This window comes from Chelmon rostratus, chromosome 3 (genome assembly GCF_017976325.1).
Source record: "Chelmon rostratus isolate fCheRos1 chromosome 3, fCheRos1.pri, whole genome shotgun sequence".
Taxonomy (NCBI): Eukaryota; Metazoa; Chordata; class Actinopteri; order Chaetodontiformes; family Chaetodontidae; genus Chelmon; species Chelmon rostratus.
In genome coordinates, this window is record NC_055660.1 from 20,813,542 (window position 1) to 20,830,114 (window position 16,573).

The 16,573-nt window shown below is 40.8% G+C and overlaps 2 protein-coding genes across 2 annotated transcripts; one reads left to right on the forward strand and one right to left on the reverse strand.

Annotated features, from left to right (window-relative positions):
• Positions 1 to 2,279: 2,279 nt before the first annotated feature.
• Positions 2,280 to 4,782, forward strand: LOC121603945 (sialidase-3-like). Its single transcript, XM_041933279.1, has 2 exons — positions 2,280 to 2,574; positions 2,682 to 4,782. The coding sequence occupies exons 1-2, from the start codon at positions 2,353 to 2,355 to the stop codon at positions 3,636 to 3,638; spliced, it is 1,179 nt and encodes a 392-aa protein (XP_041789213.1). The 5' UTR covers positions 2,280 to 2,352; the 3' UTR covers positions 3,639 to 4,782.
• Positions 4,783 to 6,552: 1,770 nt separating this feature from the next.
• LOC121604291 (forkhead box protein D1-like) lies at positions 6,553 to 8,895 on the reverse strand. Its single transcript, XM_041933770.1, has one exon. The coding sequence runs from the start codon at positions 8,820 to 8,822 to the stop codon at positions 7,908 to 7,910; it is 915 nt and encodes a 304-aa protein (XP_041789704.1). The 5' UTR covers positions 8,823 to 8,895; the 3' UTR covers positions 6,553 to 7,907.
• Between the last annotated feature and the right edge of the window lie 7,678 nt (positions 8,896 to 16,573).

Genomic DNA, 16,573 nt, shown 5'->3' on the forward strand with positions numbered 1-16,573 from the left:
ATTCAGCTCAAATCTTTCCGGTCCAACCTTTCCTCCGTCAGTACAGGTGTGCCCCAGGGCTCTGTACTGGGGCCCCTGCTCTACATTATCTACCTCCTCCCCCTTGGCAATATCTTCTGAAAACATAACATTCATTTCCACTGCTACGCGGATGACACCCAGCTCTACATCTCAAGTAAACCTTCTTCCACTCTCCCACCCTCCTCCCTTACTGACTGCATTACTGAAGTAAAAACCTGACTCACCTCAAACTTCCTCCAATTAAACAGTGACAAAACTGAGGTTCTCCTCATCGGCACTAAATCAACACTATCCAAAACAGACAGCTTTTCTATTCAAATTGACAGCTCCTCTATCTCCCCTTCCCCACAGGTTAAGAGTCTGGGTGTCATCCTCGACAGCACTCTGTCTTTCAAATCGCACATCAATAATGTTATCCGGTCTACTTACTTCCACCTACGCAACATTAATCGCCTTCGCCCCTCCCCCACCCCCCATACCACTGCCATCCTTGTCCATAGCCTTGTCACTTCTCGTCTGGATTACTGTAATTCCCTTCTATTTGGTCTTCCTGTCAAGTCACCTCACAAACGTCAACTGGTTCAGAATTCAGCTGCCCGCATCATCACCAGAACCCCCTCCACCAACCACATCACTCCTGTCCTTCAGCAGCTCCACTGGCTCCCCATCAAATTCCGCATTGATTTCAAAATCCTTCTGGTACATTCAAGGCCATTCATAACCTCGTCCCTCCTTATCTGTCAGCTCTCCTCCATGTCCACACCCCCTCTCGCTCCCTCAGATCTTCCTCTACTATCAACTTGTCTGTCCCCTCCGCCCGTCTCACCACAATGGGGAGCAGAGCATTCAGCCGCTCTGCTCCCCGGCTCTGGAACTCATTACCACCCGAAATTAAAAACATTGATTTATTTTCCCGTTTTAAATCCACACTCAAAACTCACCTGTTCAGACTCACTTATCCTACATGAGGTCAACTGGTCACTCTGATTTTACACTTATTTGTTTTATCACTTGTTTATTTTATTTTATTTTATTATTTTATTTTATCGTATTGTTGTTTGATATTTCTTGTCATGTACAGTGTCCTTGAGTGTCCTGAAAGGCGCTTTTAACAAATTAAATGTATTATTATTATTATTATTAAAAGCGAAATTCAGTTGTGAGTGTATGTTGGCAGTGTTACTGATTGCTGTCCAGCTTTTGCTTATTTTCATCCAATGCGTTCCTGCTCTAAAGCATATTCACCATCTCTGCAGTCATGATGCCAACTCACTCACACAGCAATGATGTTGGACAATTCTGCATGTATGTGAAATGGCAGAGCTCCATATGGTTAAGTGTAGTGTTAAGCACTTAGGCTGCACCTACAGTTGTTTTTACATGTTTTTTCTCTGTTATAGGACTGTGACAATCCTCAAATATGGGTCATTTGTAATTTTTGTAGAGTTTGTGCCATGATCTGCGCCTTCAAACCATGCTGTAGTTTTACATTTACTTATAGGTATGATGTCAGCTTGTTTCTCAAATACAATGACTAGTGAAATACAACCATATAATAGTCTGCCTTGTATCAAACATGAGTCTATCACAACCATGGCGAGGAAACTGGCTCTTGTTTTATCACTAAGAGGCATGTTGTGGAAAAGTTTCCCGGTCTGCCTACAGAGAGCCAAACAAACCACTCTGGAAAGCAAGTAACGTGCATGAAGTGTTTAATCTCTATAGAGAGGAGACACAGCCACAGAACCACACGGCAGTAAGCTGTTCAGAGTTGTGCTCCCTGATCAGATGTTTTCACCCCATTCTCATAGTCTGACATGCCTTTGGTCTTAGCAGAACTGGTTTAACAGATGGCAACAGAAAAACAGTTGTCTGCAATAAAACTTGATGATGTCCTGTTCTCAGGACTTTACAGTTAGGTGTGATAACATCAGGTCATTTACTTTGGCACCCTGGGAGTTAATTGCAGTAGGTTACAACAACAAATCCACCAGGACATCCTCTAGTCAATGTAACAGTAAAACAGCTAAGACTACAGATCAACTATATAAACTAGGAAAACAAAATAGAGAAGTAGAAACATGTAAAAATTCCATCACAGGCAGAAAAGGAGGAAAGACATCAACGCTGTTTTTATCAAGTTATTTGCGTTTGGCCAGTGTGTTTACATTTCATCGAGACTGAGATCACAGTGCACCACCCAGCCATAAAAGACCACTCCCTCATTCACAAACTGCACCGGACAGTCCTACAAAACGCCCAGCAGGCATTTTTGATTGAGATAAACGTTGCCAGTCTTCTTACCCACTGCATGATCAATTTACACCAACCATGGATGAGATAGCTTTGAGGGATTTTCAACCACGACTACAGGCACAAACTGTCTTTAAATCCGATGCTGGCTGGTTTTACAGGATTCCTGCTCTTTTGTACGAGAGAGAAAGTGAAACTATTCTGGCCTTTGCGGAGCAGAGGCTGAGTCGAGAGGATATCAGTACAAAAAACCTGGTCATGTCAACAGGAACGCTGAAGAAGCCAGAAAGGACGATTGAGGTAATTATTCTTTTCCTCCCCAAAGTACTTGTGAATATAGAGCATTGCTTTTAATCTCATCAGAGCTGTGTTGTTTTATTTACACACCTGAATAATATGCTTTTCAGTGGTCAGAGCACAAGGTGGTGGAAGAGGCACATATTGATGGACACCGTCCTATGAACCCCTGTCTGGTGTATGAGAAAAACAGCAAAACACTTTTCCTGTTTTTCATCTGTGTTGAGGGGCAGGTCAGCGAGAACTGGCAGATAGAAAACAACACCAACAAGGCCCGTCTCTGCTACATTACGAGCAAGGATCTTGGACAAACTTGGACTGTTGTGACTGATTTGACTGACACACTTTGTGAAAGCCAAAACTGGGCCACATTAGCTGTTGGGCCAGGACATGGTTTTCAAATGAGGAGTGGGACATTGATTGTTCCATTTCATGCTTATGTTATTCCCCACAGCTCAGGCTGTCTCTCCTGTCTCAAATCAAAAAAAAGAGAGAAAAATTCTCCACATGCATACCATCTGTTTAGTGAGGATGGTGGAAAATGGCAGTTGAGCAAAATGCTTCAAAATGAGTCTATTGAATGTGAAATGGCAGAGTTTTTTGATGAAAAAGACAACAGCCTCATCTACTGCAATGCTCGTACAAGGAGAAGCTATCGAGAAGAAGCTGTCTGTGGAAGCAACAACATTTACACTTGTCAGCCACACAATGATAGGCTTGTGGAGACAGGTCAGGGCTGTCAGGGAAGCGTGGTCTCCTTTCCAGCTCAGAGCGAAGATGCAGGTGAAACAAGCCCGGACCTAAACAAGTGGCTCCTCTTCACCCACCCAAATGATAAGGAGAAAAGGATTCATCTAGGGGTGTATCTCAATAGATCTCCAAAGGCTCCAAGCGCATGGAGCAACCCATGGATCATCAACAGTGGGCACAGTGGTTACTCAGACCTAGCTTACCTTGGTGATGGTCAGTTTGCATGTCTAATGGAGTGTGGGGAGCAGACGGAAACTGAGAAAATAGCCTCTGTAGTTTTTAGTTACAGTGAAGTCAAGCAGGGCATTGGAGAGTAAAACAAATGCTTTTATCTGATATGAAGCCTTTTCTCTATTTTTAAAGACTTCTTGGAATCGTTATACTCTATGTTAAAATGATTACAAAGCACCTGACTTTAAGATACTGATGCTGATGATTTAGATTTTATAACCAGCCTTGAAAATGTATGATCATATGCTAAGATTTTTTTAATATACTTCTGATATGTAATTTAATAGAAGCAATATTTATGGAGAGCTTAATGTTGCTCGGTATAAGAATTAAAAGTCTAGGAGAAATCAATGGCACCATATTATAGTTAGAAAGATTTCCTTTCACAGGAACTGCTGTTTTGCAAAAAACAAAGGAAGGAAAGTTCTCCTTCCTGTTTTCAATAGAAATACAGCAGTGACTGTAATCAAGTTTTCTTACATGGATAATCCATTATTAAATTCATTAAAGGGTAACTGGTCTAGCTTTCTGATAAACTTTCTAACTCTAACCCACCAATTCTGAGTTTACAAATGTTAATTAAGTATCTGATAATCTGTCACAGGTGTCTGATTTGTAGCAAACCAACAATTAAAGTTAGTTAAGTCATTGCTAAATGTTGTATTAAATGTTTATAAGTCTGCATTGTAATTATTAATACGCTGTGAAATGCTTTTTATCGATTACACAGACTATATTTAGTGAGCTTTAGCTGTTCTGGTAGATTTTTCAAAGAGCTGTTTCCGCCATGATGCCAGTATGTATGCTAACCTAAGATAACAGTATTCTGGGATTAACCCCATACTTCACTAGAAATGAAAGTGCTACTGACCTTGTCAGCTAACTGATAAGTGTACTTCCCAGGATGTCCAGTCATGACAAATGAATGGGATTTCCAGTAGGATTAAAAAAACCCTTCACAGTTGGTTTACTTATCAGTCGAGTGAAAATGTTGTTTTACCGATTAAAACAAAGTGGGAAATTTCTGTTTCCTGTTTTTAATGGATAAACGGGTGGGGTTTGAAACACAACTACTCTTATGAAACTGGCGCTTGTTGCAGGGAAGCGGTCTCTGATGTGATACAACATCACATAATATATTGATGATTTATTGATATGGAAGATTGTAGCTGATATATATATATATATATATATATATATATATATATATATATATATATATAGAAAGATGCCAAGAAAAAAAAGAGCACAGATTCCAGGATCAAATTGAAAAAATGAAATAAAATAAACTAAAACCAAATGTCCCTTCATCAAAGAACGTCACTAAGCTTGTAGCGGTCCTGGTGTTTGCTCTTGGTCAGTCTCTGTGTGCCATTATGTTGACCGAGAAACTTTTTTGGGAGATGCATGGTTAAATTGGGCGAATGTTGTGCAAGCCCCTTCCCTGCAGGAAGCACACAAACAAACAAAGACAAATTCCCCAATGTGTTGGATCAGTTAATGGGTGATGGGTGAGGCTGAGCTCATTACATCATGTCTCCGGCTCGCTGCTTTGGTGTCCGCTTGTTCGGAGGCTCAACACAGCTGGAGAAAACAGGACTATTTCTGCAGTCCTCTCGTTTTCTGCTTTTGTTGTGGTGTTGTCACAAGCCCCGACTATAATGGGACACATTCGTTCCTAACACATATCCACACCTCTGAAAGAGAGCTGAGGATCTACCACGCTCCTCTGATCGTGGCTGTTTGTATGAGAAGTTGTTTGTGGAAATAAACTGGACTATCACCTTGACCTTGTGTTCGTCTGTCATGTCTCTCTCTGTGGCATTTTTTGTTTCCAAATGTTAAACTCACTTTTTTGTCCTTTGTATGGAAGCCCATTTCTGACAAATACATGAAAAAGTAGTTAGGATTTAAATACATTTTGACACTAATTGAAAATGATGTGATAGTAAGTTAAAATGTGGACTTTTATCTCCTAATTTTGACTTAACATGAGCATGTTTTTATCATGACTAACTTTTATTCTTTTATTCAATTCAATTGTTCCTTTTACTACTGGAAATGGACTTGTGAAATGCCATTCCACTCTTTCAGTAAAGTCTTTCTCTTCAGACATGTGGATAAATTATGAGCTCATGGGTGGCTCTGCTGTTACACTATACGTCTCTGTCATCTGTCCTTTCCGGTCTTAAGGGATTGGAGAGGGGTCCCCCTTTCTTCAAATATACACACTCCATCATATTTCCTGTCACAGTGCTCATGCTGCAGTCTGACTCTGGCTCACACATCACTGACTAACTTTAATGGGCCACACTCCATGGAGATATATGGAGATTTTAGTTTTTCAGAGGGGGGGGGCAGGACTGTGGGCGTGCATGTGCGCTATAATTTAATTAAACTCAAATATGACTGAGCGTGCCAGGAAAAGCAAACTGCTCCCTAAGGGTGTATTTAGGTCAAAGGCAGCTGTTTACAGACGGCAGAAGACCTGCTATGAGTCACATCACACTTACACCAGCAGCTACATCCTGGGACACGTTTCCTCCACACATTTACTCAACGATCTTCTGAATAAAAGTAACTACGGCACAAAAATTGTTCCCACATCTTTAGCAAGCAACTTATGCCGATGGGCTGAAATAAATATCCATGCATCTTCTGGTGTCTCAGAAATTCTCAAAGTTTTGAACAAAAGGTAAAGCTTTAAGACTGAGAAAAGAGGAAATTGCATGGTTGTTCTGGATATTTCATATCAAGTTTGGCTTTCCTCTTGTGACAGCACAACACTCTGCAGGAATCATCACACTGCAGGTTTGTTCTTCCTGCACTTAAACGTGCTTCTTTTTGCTGTGTCTACATGTTTCCTCTGTTTGAATTATTGTTGCAAACACTCATAAACACCCATAATCTCTAACACAAACACACAGACAGAAACATTTATATAAATACACTATAAGTGTACTTTTTTACTAAAGTAACTATGATGATAAGTGATATAATTTTGCATTAAAAAACATGTGATGAGCTTTGTGGATTTATACAGAAGAACTAACAGATTAACTCCACTCGAAGCTACATTAAAATGGAGATAATATACATACAGTAAATGCATCACTTAGAAAATAGGCCACTCTGCATATTGCCTAATTTAACTTTCAATCAGTACATTTTACTGCTCACACATGATTGTGTGTCTTAGAGTTGCGGTGTTCCTACTTTTATTAAACAATCTGAATCCTTCGTTCCAAAATGCAGGCGAACTTCTGCAGCTCACATTCCCACATAACAAAACAAATGTCCGATTAAAGCCAGCGGTGCAGTTTTAATATGTAAAAGCCTCATACCCGACGGCCGGATGATCAGATGTAATTGATATTCATGATGAACACCGCTGGGCTGCAGAGGCTGACCAGACCAGCGTGTGTTCTATGTAGGCCTGTTTTGACGAAAGCAAACATGATGTGGAGGAAATCACACACACACAAACTTAAACAGACAGTCAATAAACAAGGGAGGGAGAGACACAATGTGCACATGACCAGATGTTTCGTAACCTCTTGTGTTTACATCTGCTGTAAACTTATAACAATGCTCATAATCCAAAATAAACAGCAATGTTGTCACATTTGAGCAATTTCCATTTCTTTTTAAAGCCAGTATGTGGAGGTACATCCATGCAGAGGCCTTTCGGATAAGCTGAACACTTTACCTAAGAGCTTGAATTATTATTTGTTCTAAATCATTGTTGGTCAGTGATTTTTGACATTCATTATAATACTATTTTTATTGTCATAGTTCTGACCTTACAAAATAAAGTGCTCCCTTTGTCCCAAAATGCTCTGTTATTATTATTATCATTGTTGTTGTCATATAATTAGTTGTGTTAATTTTTTGTAAGAATATGCAATGAATCATTTTTATTTTTATTGTAATTATTTATTTTTGGTCTGGTGTGCTTCAGTTCGCCCAAATCTTTCAAATAAGCCTCGTCTCAAATTTCGTAAAAACAAAATGAAAAATATGGAAAATCAATCAAAATGTGATAGAAAAAAGGGCTATAGGGCTACATTATTTGATAGCGTCTATGATAACGATAAATCCTGTGATATTTCATTCAAATTACAAAAAATGCGTAAATGCAATCGATTTTATTTCAAACATATTTAAGAACTGTAAAATGTCAGTTTTTGAAAAACATTTGCGTTAATAAAACAAATTGCTAAATATGGTGGCCTGTTTGCGACTTTAGGCCATCATTAAAAAACGGTCGTATTTTTACATAACGGGTTTATTCTCAGGCTGAGAGGAAGAAAATCCAGTTTCCCTTAAGTTAAAGACAGGCGGGCCTCATTGCATTAAACTGAATGAGACGGAACTTTTATGATCCCAGCGGGGAAGCTAGACAAGTGAGAAACATAGCTGGGCATCACTCCGTGCAGCGAGACAGGAGGCATGAACGAGGAGTTCGGAGCCAAGCACGGGACAGCGGCGCAGCGGCCCGGGTCGAAATGTTCAAAGGTTAAACAAGAAGGGAACCTCTTGGAGAGGAGCGAGGAGAGCGCAGGTATGATGCTGCTCACGGGTGGGATGCTGGGACTAGTGTGGGAGCCTGGACGACTTCTTATGCTCGGGTCGTGGTATAAATCAGGACCCTGGAGACAAGAAGCCATCCTGTGCGCCCCGAGCAGAGGAAAAACGGGCATCAGGCTGCGCTCCTGCGCCCTGGAGTCCGCCAGCGCTCCCAGATAGAAATGCTGCCTCTTGAAGCGTTTCCTCCGCCGAAGAAAACTCCCGTTTTCAAACATATCGGCGGACAAGGGGTCAAGGGTCCAGTAATTTCCCTTCCCTGGATTCCCAGGCTCCCGGGGCATTTTGACAAAGCAGTCATTTAAAGACAGGTTGTGGCGGATTGAGTTTTGCCACGCAGGGAACTTCTCCCGATAGTACGCGAAGCGCTGGCTGATAAAATCACAAATCTCACTGAGAGTAAGTCTCTTTTTCGGGCTCTGGAGGATCGCCATGGTGATGAGAGCGATGTAAGAGTACGGAGGCTTCGCTGGGGCGCCTCTCCCGCCTGGACCATCCTGGAGCCGGAGCGCGAAGTCTCCCTCCTCCCGGTCGTCAGGGGTGAACGAAGACGCGCTTCGATCGAAGTCGGCACGACTCTTACTACACACTGAGAAATCTGTGTTCTTCACGCCTTCACCGCAGACCGTCTGCGCCTCCACGTCGATGTCCGTCTCGTCCATGAGCTTGCTGTCCGGGGTCATGGTCCGGAGTGTCCGGTGGCACGGCGGCCCCAGCAGGCGAGATTAGCGCCTGTCTGGGACAGAACAGACCCCCTTCTCCACTTTCATTCACAAAAAAAAGTTGTGCATCTGACTGCATGTTTGACTTTTCAGCCTCCCACTCTCAACTGTCTCCTCCTCCTCCTCCTCCTCCTCTTGTCTTCATCAAAACAGCAGCAGATGCAGACCTGGAGCAATGAGGTCTGGATGACGGTTCAGGTTCTGAATGGTACACTTTGATAACGGTGCAGTATGTTATGATCGCGATAATTCACCACTCATTTCAAACACCACACACACACACACACTATATATGTACTATGTCCAAAATGACTCAGTGTGTGTTGTATTGGTGAAAGAAGTATTCAGATTCAGTCTATACAAGAGTCTGTTTCCAGTAATATATACTATTGTTGGATTATTCATTCATTCACAAGCTTCTTAATGGTGTATTTGGTCAATGTGGAGCCACTTTTAACTACTACTGGGTAGTCTAATCTATATTTACAATATAATCATATGTTTTTTATGAAAAACCTAACTGCAGTAACTCTAGCCGCCAACTAAATGTAGACGAGTTAAAAATTGTACAGCTCAAGTAAATGCACTTAGTTTCTCTTCATCGCTGTTCATTATGTTTTACAGTTGATATTTAAATGACCACAGCAGGTGAGACTGTTTGGATTGAAATATGCTTAATGCAAAAACAGAGCAAGCACGTTCATTTTATGGAGCCTGTTTCTATCTTTTATGTTCTTGGCTTAAACAAAGCTCATTTCCTACGGTGTTCGTCATTGCCGGATAGTTTGGCACATGGTGAGAGAGGCAGCGCTCTCTCTCTCTCTGGCTGTTTCAAATAAGAGGAAGACGTAATCCGTTTTGAAATAATAGCTGCACTGTATCAATTCGTGTGAGGCCACCCACCAGGCAAATGAGCCTGTACTGCAGGGTGGGCTAAAGAAACTGTGGGAAGTCTCATTAATGAACAATTCTTCCTTGTGCCTCTCCATATAGTATAATGCAATATGTGTACCCTTCTGAAACTATTATACTATTTTATAGTCATGCATTTTTAGTAGGGGATTTATATCAAGTGCAGGCTTTACTTATGTGCTTAAAAAGACCAAGGAAACAAATTGAATGGTTCAAAATGAATTTAATACAGACCGAAACCCATTCAATCTCACCCAAAAATCAATTTTTTTCTTCTCACAGATAACAGGCATGCAAACAAAATCAGTGAAACTAAACACACAACCTAAATAAACAACAAGAAACAAACTCCCACAAAACAACCACAATTAGAAATGACGACAAAGACAACAAAACGAATAGCTTCATTTAACTTGTGCACTTAAATGTGTATCTACTGAACTCAGCAGACAGTCTAGCTGTCAAGGTCAAGAGAAGTAAATTGCTTTGCAGTTAGTAACAGTGAACACAGCACTGCGCTCAGGTTGCCATATTTGGTCCTGAATAGAAATAACTTTATATTGCAGCCATCTGGCACTGCTGACCATTATAGACTAGCAACATCGAAGCTATTTCGATGAAAAGTGTCACCAATTATGACTAAACTTTCCACTGAATGCGTCTACTTCTGGTAGTAGCCCTTCAGTATACCATTAATTTGCGCATGTGATTCTTATTGCTGCTATAAACTGTCTGTGCTTCATCAAAATATATCCAGAACAAACCCATCAGCTGTATAAGTTCTGTCACAAATGCAACAAACAGGATAGCAGGTAGCACAAACAGGATCAGTGCAGTAAAGATTGAAGTACAGATCATTTTTCAGGGTTTATGATTATGTTCTTCCCTGGTGTAAACAGCATGGAGGGAATTAGTGCTGCTGCCTGAGGTACAACTTTGCTCCGGTGAAACTAATTTAATACTCTGAGTCAAGTGAGATGCAAGAAGCTGGTGCTGCTCCTGCATGTTTGCATCCACACGTCCAGTGAAGTTGTAGAGAACGGAGGACTACAGGAGCAGGGAGTGTGGTGTCGAACTGTTGTGTGCAAGTGTGTGTAAGGAGCTTCGTCACATGTGGACATAAAAACCTTTGCTCTGTGTACGTTCCCTAGGTGGTGTGTTTCCGCTGAGCTGAGGTCAGCCTCACAAAGTTTCCACACTTAAGGCAGCATGAGTTGGAGTTGCCGTCTTTCCTAGGGATATGCCAGCAGTTGACACAGCGCACTCTGTACTTCTTATACCTTCAAAAGTCAGGACAGAAAAATAATACAGTGCTGATTAAATGTCTTTCCTTTTAATGCTCAAGTATCGTAATTCATGCTTTCTTCATCCAGTCCTCATGAATAGTTGGTATTTATCAGAGACATATATATCATATATATTTGAAATGTCCCAGGTTAGGACCACTTATACGGATACTCAGATAGCTGACTCTCACCTTTCCACTCATAAAAAACCAATGATGACAATGAACCAGTTGTTTTTTTTTCAAATGTTATGCTTTAAAGCCTTACTCCATTTTGCCACTTGTGGCTGTCCATGACTTTGTAGTAAGCAATTTTATAGAGATGCTTCTAACGCATAGAATTGTTGTTAGTGATTACTGCTGAAAATCTAATTCTTCATGTGTTATTGGTATTAAGATTTGGAACTAGGCTCTCAGTGTTACAGCCTATATGGGAAGTAAAAAAAGTAAAAAACAGATATTTCAGAACATCATCTTAAAATATGTATGTAGATATAGTAGTGCACTCCTTTGTGCACAGCTTCATGTGTGTGTTTCTAAGTATTCTACAGTATGACCTACCTTATTCCACAAGCATTACAGAGTGGGGTCCCGTCATCAGCATCCCTCCACATGGGGGTCTTCCTGGTACAGCATGATGCACAAACTTTACCCTCTTGTGAAACAGAAAGGAAATGCCTTGTTAGTTTGTGTTAGACTCATTGTGAACTGAGTGCATTTAAAGACCTCCTATCAAGCAACAGTTTCAGTTTCAGGGACATACATATGATGTCCTTTAGTTTTTATGATTTTATGGAAACTAACACAACATTTTAGAGATAAGACTAGTACTAAAGTATGACCTGGAAGAGTATTATGCACTTTTGGTGTCAGTCTATGACTTTTTTGAATTACAAAAAACAACTCAAACAATAACATGTATTGGGCGAAAGGCAAGATTTTGTCATTTGTAAAAGACATACAACTATACTTCTTTTGTATATTGAGTTTCGAAGTTCAATGTACATCTATGGTGCACTTTCCTGTTAATAGCTAACAAAACAGAGCAAGGCTGTATGTCTGGGTGGTGATGAGAATCTTAGCTGTCTTTAAATGTTGAAGATAAAAACTTGCTCATGTTCCCACTGACAAAAGGAGAAGAAATGCAATTTTCAAATTGTGATGTTTTGTTAAAATGTGTCAGCAAGGAGAAATGCTTATCACAGTGACACTGGAAATAGAGCGACTCAAAGCATTAACTGTACAACCGAAAGTTACATCACATGTCGACATTTATATTGTTTCTCAGTCTAAAGGGAATTGGTTGATACACATGTTCACACAAAGGGTCCATGAATACTATCAAATGTACACCACCTGTCCTGAGTGATATTGTAACGCCATATGTTTTGATGTGGTGGCATCCTCTAGTGGATAAAATAGACATTGCATGCAAATGGATACCTAGTGACACTATTTTTTCAACCATAGCGTAGTGTTTATATTTGAACATGTATGTGAAACTCCTAAAATTATTATAAATGTTTAGGTCATGTACAGTACCTGTCAAAAGTTTGGACACACCTTCTCATTCAATGGTTTTTCATTATTTTTATGATTTTGAACACTATAGATCAAAACTTAAGACATCAAAATTCTGTAATTATGAACTAGGATGAAATTCCCCCCCCCCAAAAAAATATTTTATTGGGGATAGGGTCGTCACTTCGATGACCTTCTCTGCAGCAGAGGAAACTAAGTCTTCCTCTCATGGTGGGGGGTCCTCATGAGAGCCAGTTTCATCAGAGCATTTGATGGTTTTTGCAACTGCACTTGAAGATGCATTCAAAGTTCCTTAAATTTTCTGGATTGACTGACCTTCATGCTTTTAAGTTATGATGCCCTGTCGTTTGTCTTAGCTGACTTAGCTGAGCAGTTCTTGCCATAATATAGATTAGTGAAGTCGTCCAGTAGAGCTATTTACTGAGTACCAACCTCCTCACAACACAAATGATGGTCTCGAACGCATTAAGAAGACGAGACATTAACTAATTAACTTTTGACAAGGCACACCTTTGAACTGGTTAGGGCCATGCCAACAGTGTACAAAGCTGTCAATAAGGCAAACAGTGGCTGATTTGAATCTAAAACATAAAAACATATTTTGCTTTGCTTGACACTTGTTTGTGAGAAGCTTCTTAAACAGTGAATGAGAAGATGTGTCCAAACTTGACTGGTATTGTGTATGAACTGAACAACTGCAATAATTTAAGGAGATTCAATGCTACCATGTTATGTGATGAACACATCAGAAGCATTACTCTATAGCTGAAATAGTAGTGTTGTAAAATGTGCATTTGCATGAAATGCCAATCTTATCCACTAGAGGACGCCACCTCATCAATACATGAGATCTGACAGCATCACTCAGAACAGGTAGTGTACATTTGGTAGTATTTACTTTTCACTGGTACCGTATATAATGTACTTTTTTTGCTCTTTCTTCTGTTTTTCCTTTTTATTTCCTCCATTAGACAAACTTGTCAATTTGGGCTGCATACTGTAAATTATTGGAAATTATATAGACTTATCATGATTTATATATATATTTATATATATAGTTTAAATGGAAGGGGCTCCACATCCATGCTGTCTAAAGAGCCTGTAAAAATGATGGCATAAACTAACATGAGCTTCAATAAACAGTTCAAGTACTCGAGTTTTACTCACTGGAAACAATGGTCATCGGGTCACTCTCCTCACCCGAGCTGCTGGTTTTAATGGATTTCTGGGATGTCCGGGTCCTCAGCCTCGGTTTCCTTACACTCTTGCAGAGCTCCTTACTGTGATGAGTACACAAGCAGCAGATATATTAAATAAATAGTAAATTCAACATATTGTAAGTTGCTTCATCACTAAGGTCTAAATTCATATGCAAAAATGCAATGAATCCATCACTACCTGTACTTCGAAGTTATGAGGAGTCGACACTGTTCCCTACTGTCGTCCAGCTCCGTGTCCATCCTAAACGTCACCCCCTGGAAGTCTGGGTCTTGGATATCAGCGCTTCGGCTGGGATGAGGTTGTTTTCTAGGAGTCTTGGTTCTCCACTGATGTGTAGATGGGGAAGCAATTTCCTCCGTTTGCACTCGCCTGGGTTCTGGTTTTGATGCTGCAGGAGGTGAAGGGTTTGTTTCTTCAATATACTTTGAGGATTTCAGTTGTGCAGCTGGAGGGGATTCTTCCTCTATATTCTCTGGTTTAAATGCGTTGACATTTCCCTCTTGTTTTGAAAGCGAGTGAGACTTGTCTGTAATGCAAAATAAGAGTGATGCTGACTGCGAAGAAGGCGGGATGGCGCTCACAGGGTGTAGCAGAGTGTCACATGGGATCGCTGTAGTCAAAGCAATGTTTGCATTGTGGTCTAGTGTTAGTGCTGGCTTTGACAGAGCGACACTTCCATCTTCATTTGAATTAAAAGTCAGCTGAGCATTAAGGGATGCATTGTGGATGAGTGTTTGTGACAAAGCATTTTCAGAGAAGGGTGTATTCAGAATATCCTGTTCAGAGGAGAAACACTCCCTCTTATACTCCTGTGAAGACGCTCCTGCATCTTCCTCCACCAGCTCTGGTCTAACAGCATCTGTTTTTCCAGCAGTCTGTGATTGAACACAACAACCCACCATTGAGTCTTTCGTGCAGCACCGCGCTTTATATCTACTGGCACCTGCACTGCAGTCTCTCACATCTTCCACAGAACTGGCATAGGCTGGCATTTCTTCTCTCTCATAGATAAGAGATGGCCTCAAAGCGCATTCAACACTTAGGCAGTCACCTCCAACTCCCTGATCTGTCACATCTGCTGTTGCAGTTGATGCTTTGCCTATTGAATAGCCAAATTTTCTGTTACACAATACTGAACTTGGGTCTGACTTTTCTACGTCACTGTGATGCTGCAGCCTCTCACACTGCAGGTTGATCAGACTCAGTACTTTCCAGGGGCTGCTGCATTCAGGATGTGGCTCAATTAAAGTTGTGCCCTCGCTGCTGTGACATTCCTCCTTCACTTTCTCCTTATAAGGTGACATACAAGACAAACTGTGCTGGCAGGAACGATTAGAGATTTGAAACAAATGTACATCCTCTTCCTCTTTTCTAACTATTGGAGGACCTTGTCTAGTCTCATTTAGCCATGTGGAGTGTGAATTAGTGTCCGGGAAACTGTTGTGGATGGGAGAGGCAAGCTTGGATACTTCTTGAAAAAGGTAGAAGAGTGCCGAGTGGGGGGCATCGTGTTCCATTGTGCTCTGGTGTCCCTGGATGAAGGCAGCTTGTGTCCGTGTCTGCATCGCAAACACAAACAAACGGCTTTCAGATCAGTTGTTCCCAACCTGGGGGTCAGGCCCCCCTCAAGGGGTTGATTACAAAGCTAGGAAAAAATAAATTCTCTTGCTACACAAAAATATTGTTTATTTTCAAACATTTCTCTTAAGTTTGCTTTTTTATTCTTCTAAAATGGTGCATAGTTTAACCTTTTCAGGTTACTAAATGTTTTTCAAATAAAACAGGCTGATGGAAGACTACTCTTCACTTCAACTGCTCACAACTCAGACATCAACCAATGATAATATCGCTCTATATTAAGCTACAAAATGTTGGGAACCACGACTCTGGAAGCTTAAGGGATTTCAAACATTGGCACAACATAAAATATTACACAATTTGTAATATATTTATATCCGTAATACCAATAATTGAGCTACATTAACTACTGTGTAACATTTTTTGTTTAACGTGGACTGTGGACAACAGTGACAGCGATGGAACATTATTGAAAACAGAGGCCCATTTTTATTTTAGCCTCCAGGGCTAACGGGACTCGTCAAGTGTCATTTCAGAACCTCACAGAGTCGAGCTGTCAGTTTCCTTGAAGACAGATGACATGAAGCCGCCTGTTTCATCAAAGGGGGCGCATTCATTGAAATGTAGCCAAATTTGAGAACTCACCGGATGAAATGTAACAAAGCGTGGAGTCCTGGAAGCAGTTCCAGCGTTCTAGAATGTTGAAGATTTTCGCGGTTGTCTGAGTTTTGTCGCGAGCGCAGGAACACATCGCACGCATACACTGAGAGTGACACGACAATGATGCTGGAACATCAGTGAGTTTATCACAAAAATGGGTATTCCTGCACCTTTATGCTCTCATATTTGCATTAGTAGACCACGCTTTGGCTTCACCTAGGCCTAAATGTTTTGGAGCACTCAAAGGCGCCTGTAGTTGTCATTTTAAGGCCTGCTGGTGTCAGTGAACATTTTTAGCAGTTGATTTTTACTGTTTTCCTGAAACATACAGCTGGTTTGCTAATAGTTTTCTGCAGATCGACCACAGCTCACTGCAGACAGCGCGTTCAGTTTAATGATGGCATATTCTGATCCTCTAATTCTTACAATCAGCTCTATAAAAATGCTTTACAATCAAGTTCGCCCCCCCATTTTCGACCTGTCACGGCCTCTGAGACTGACCACGTCTTTGTCA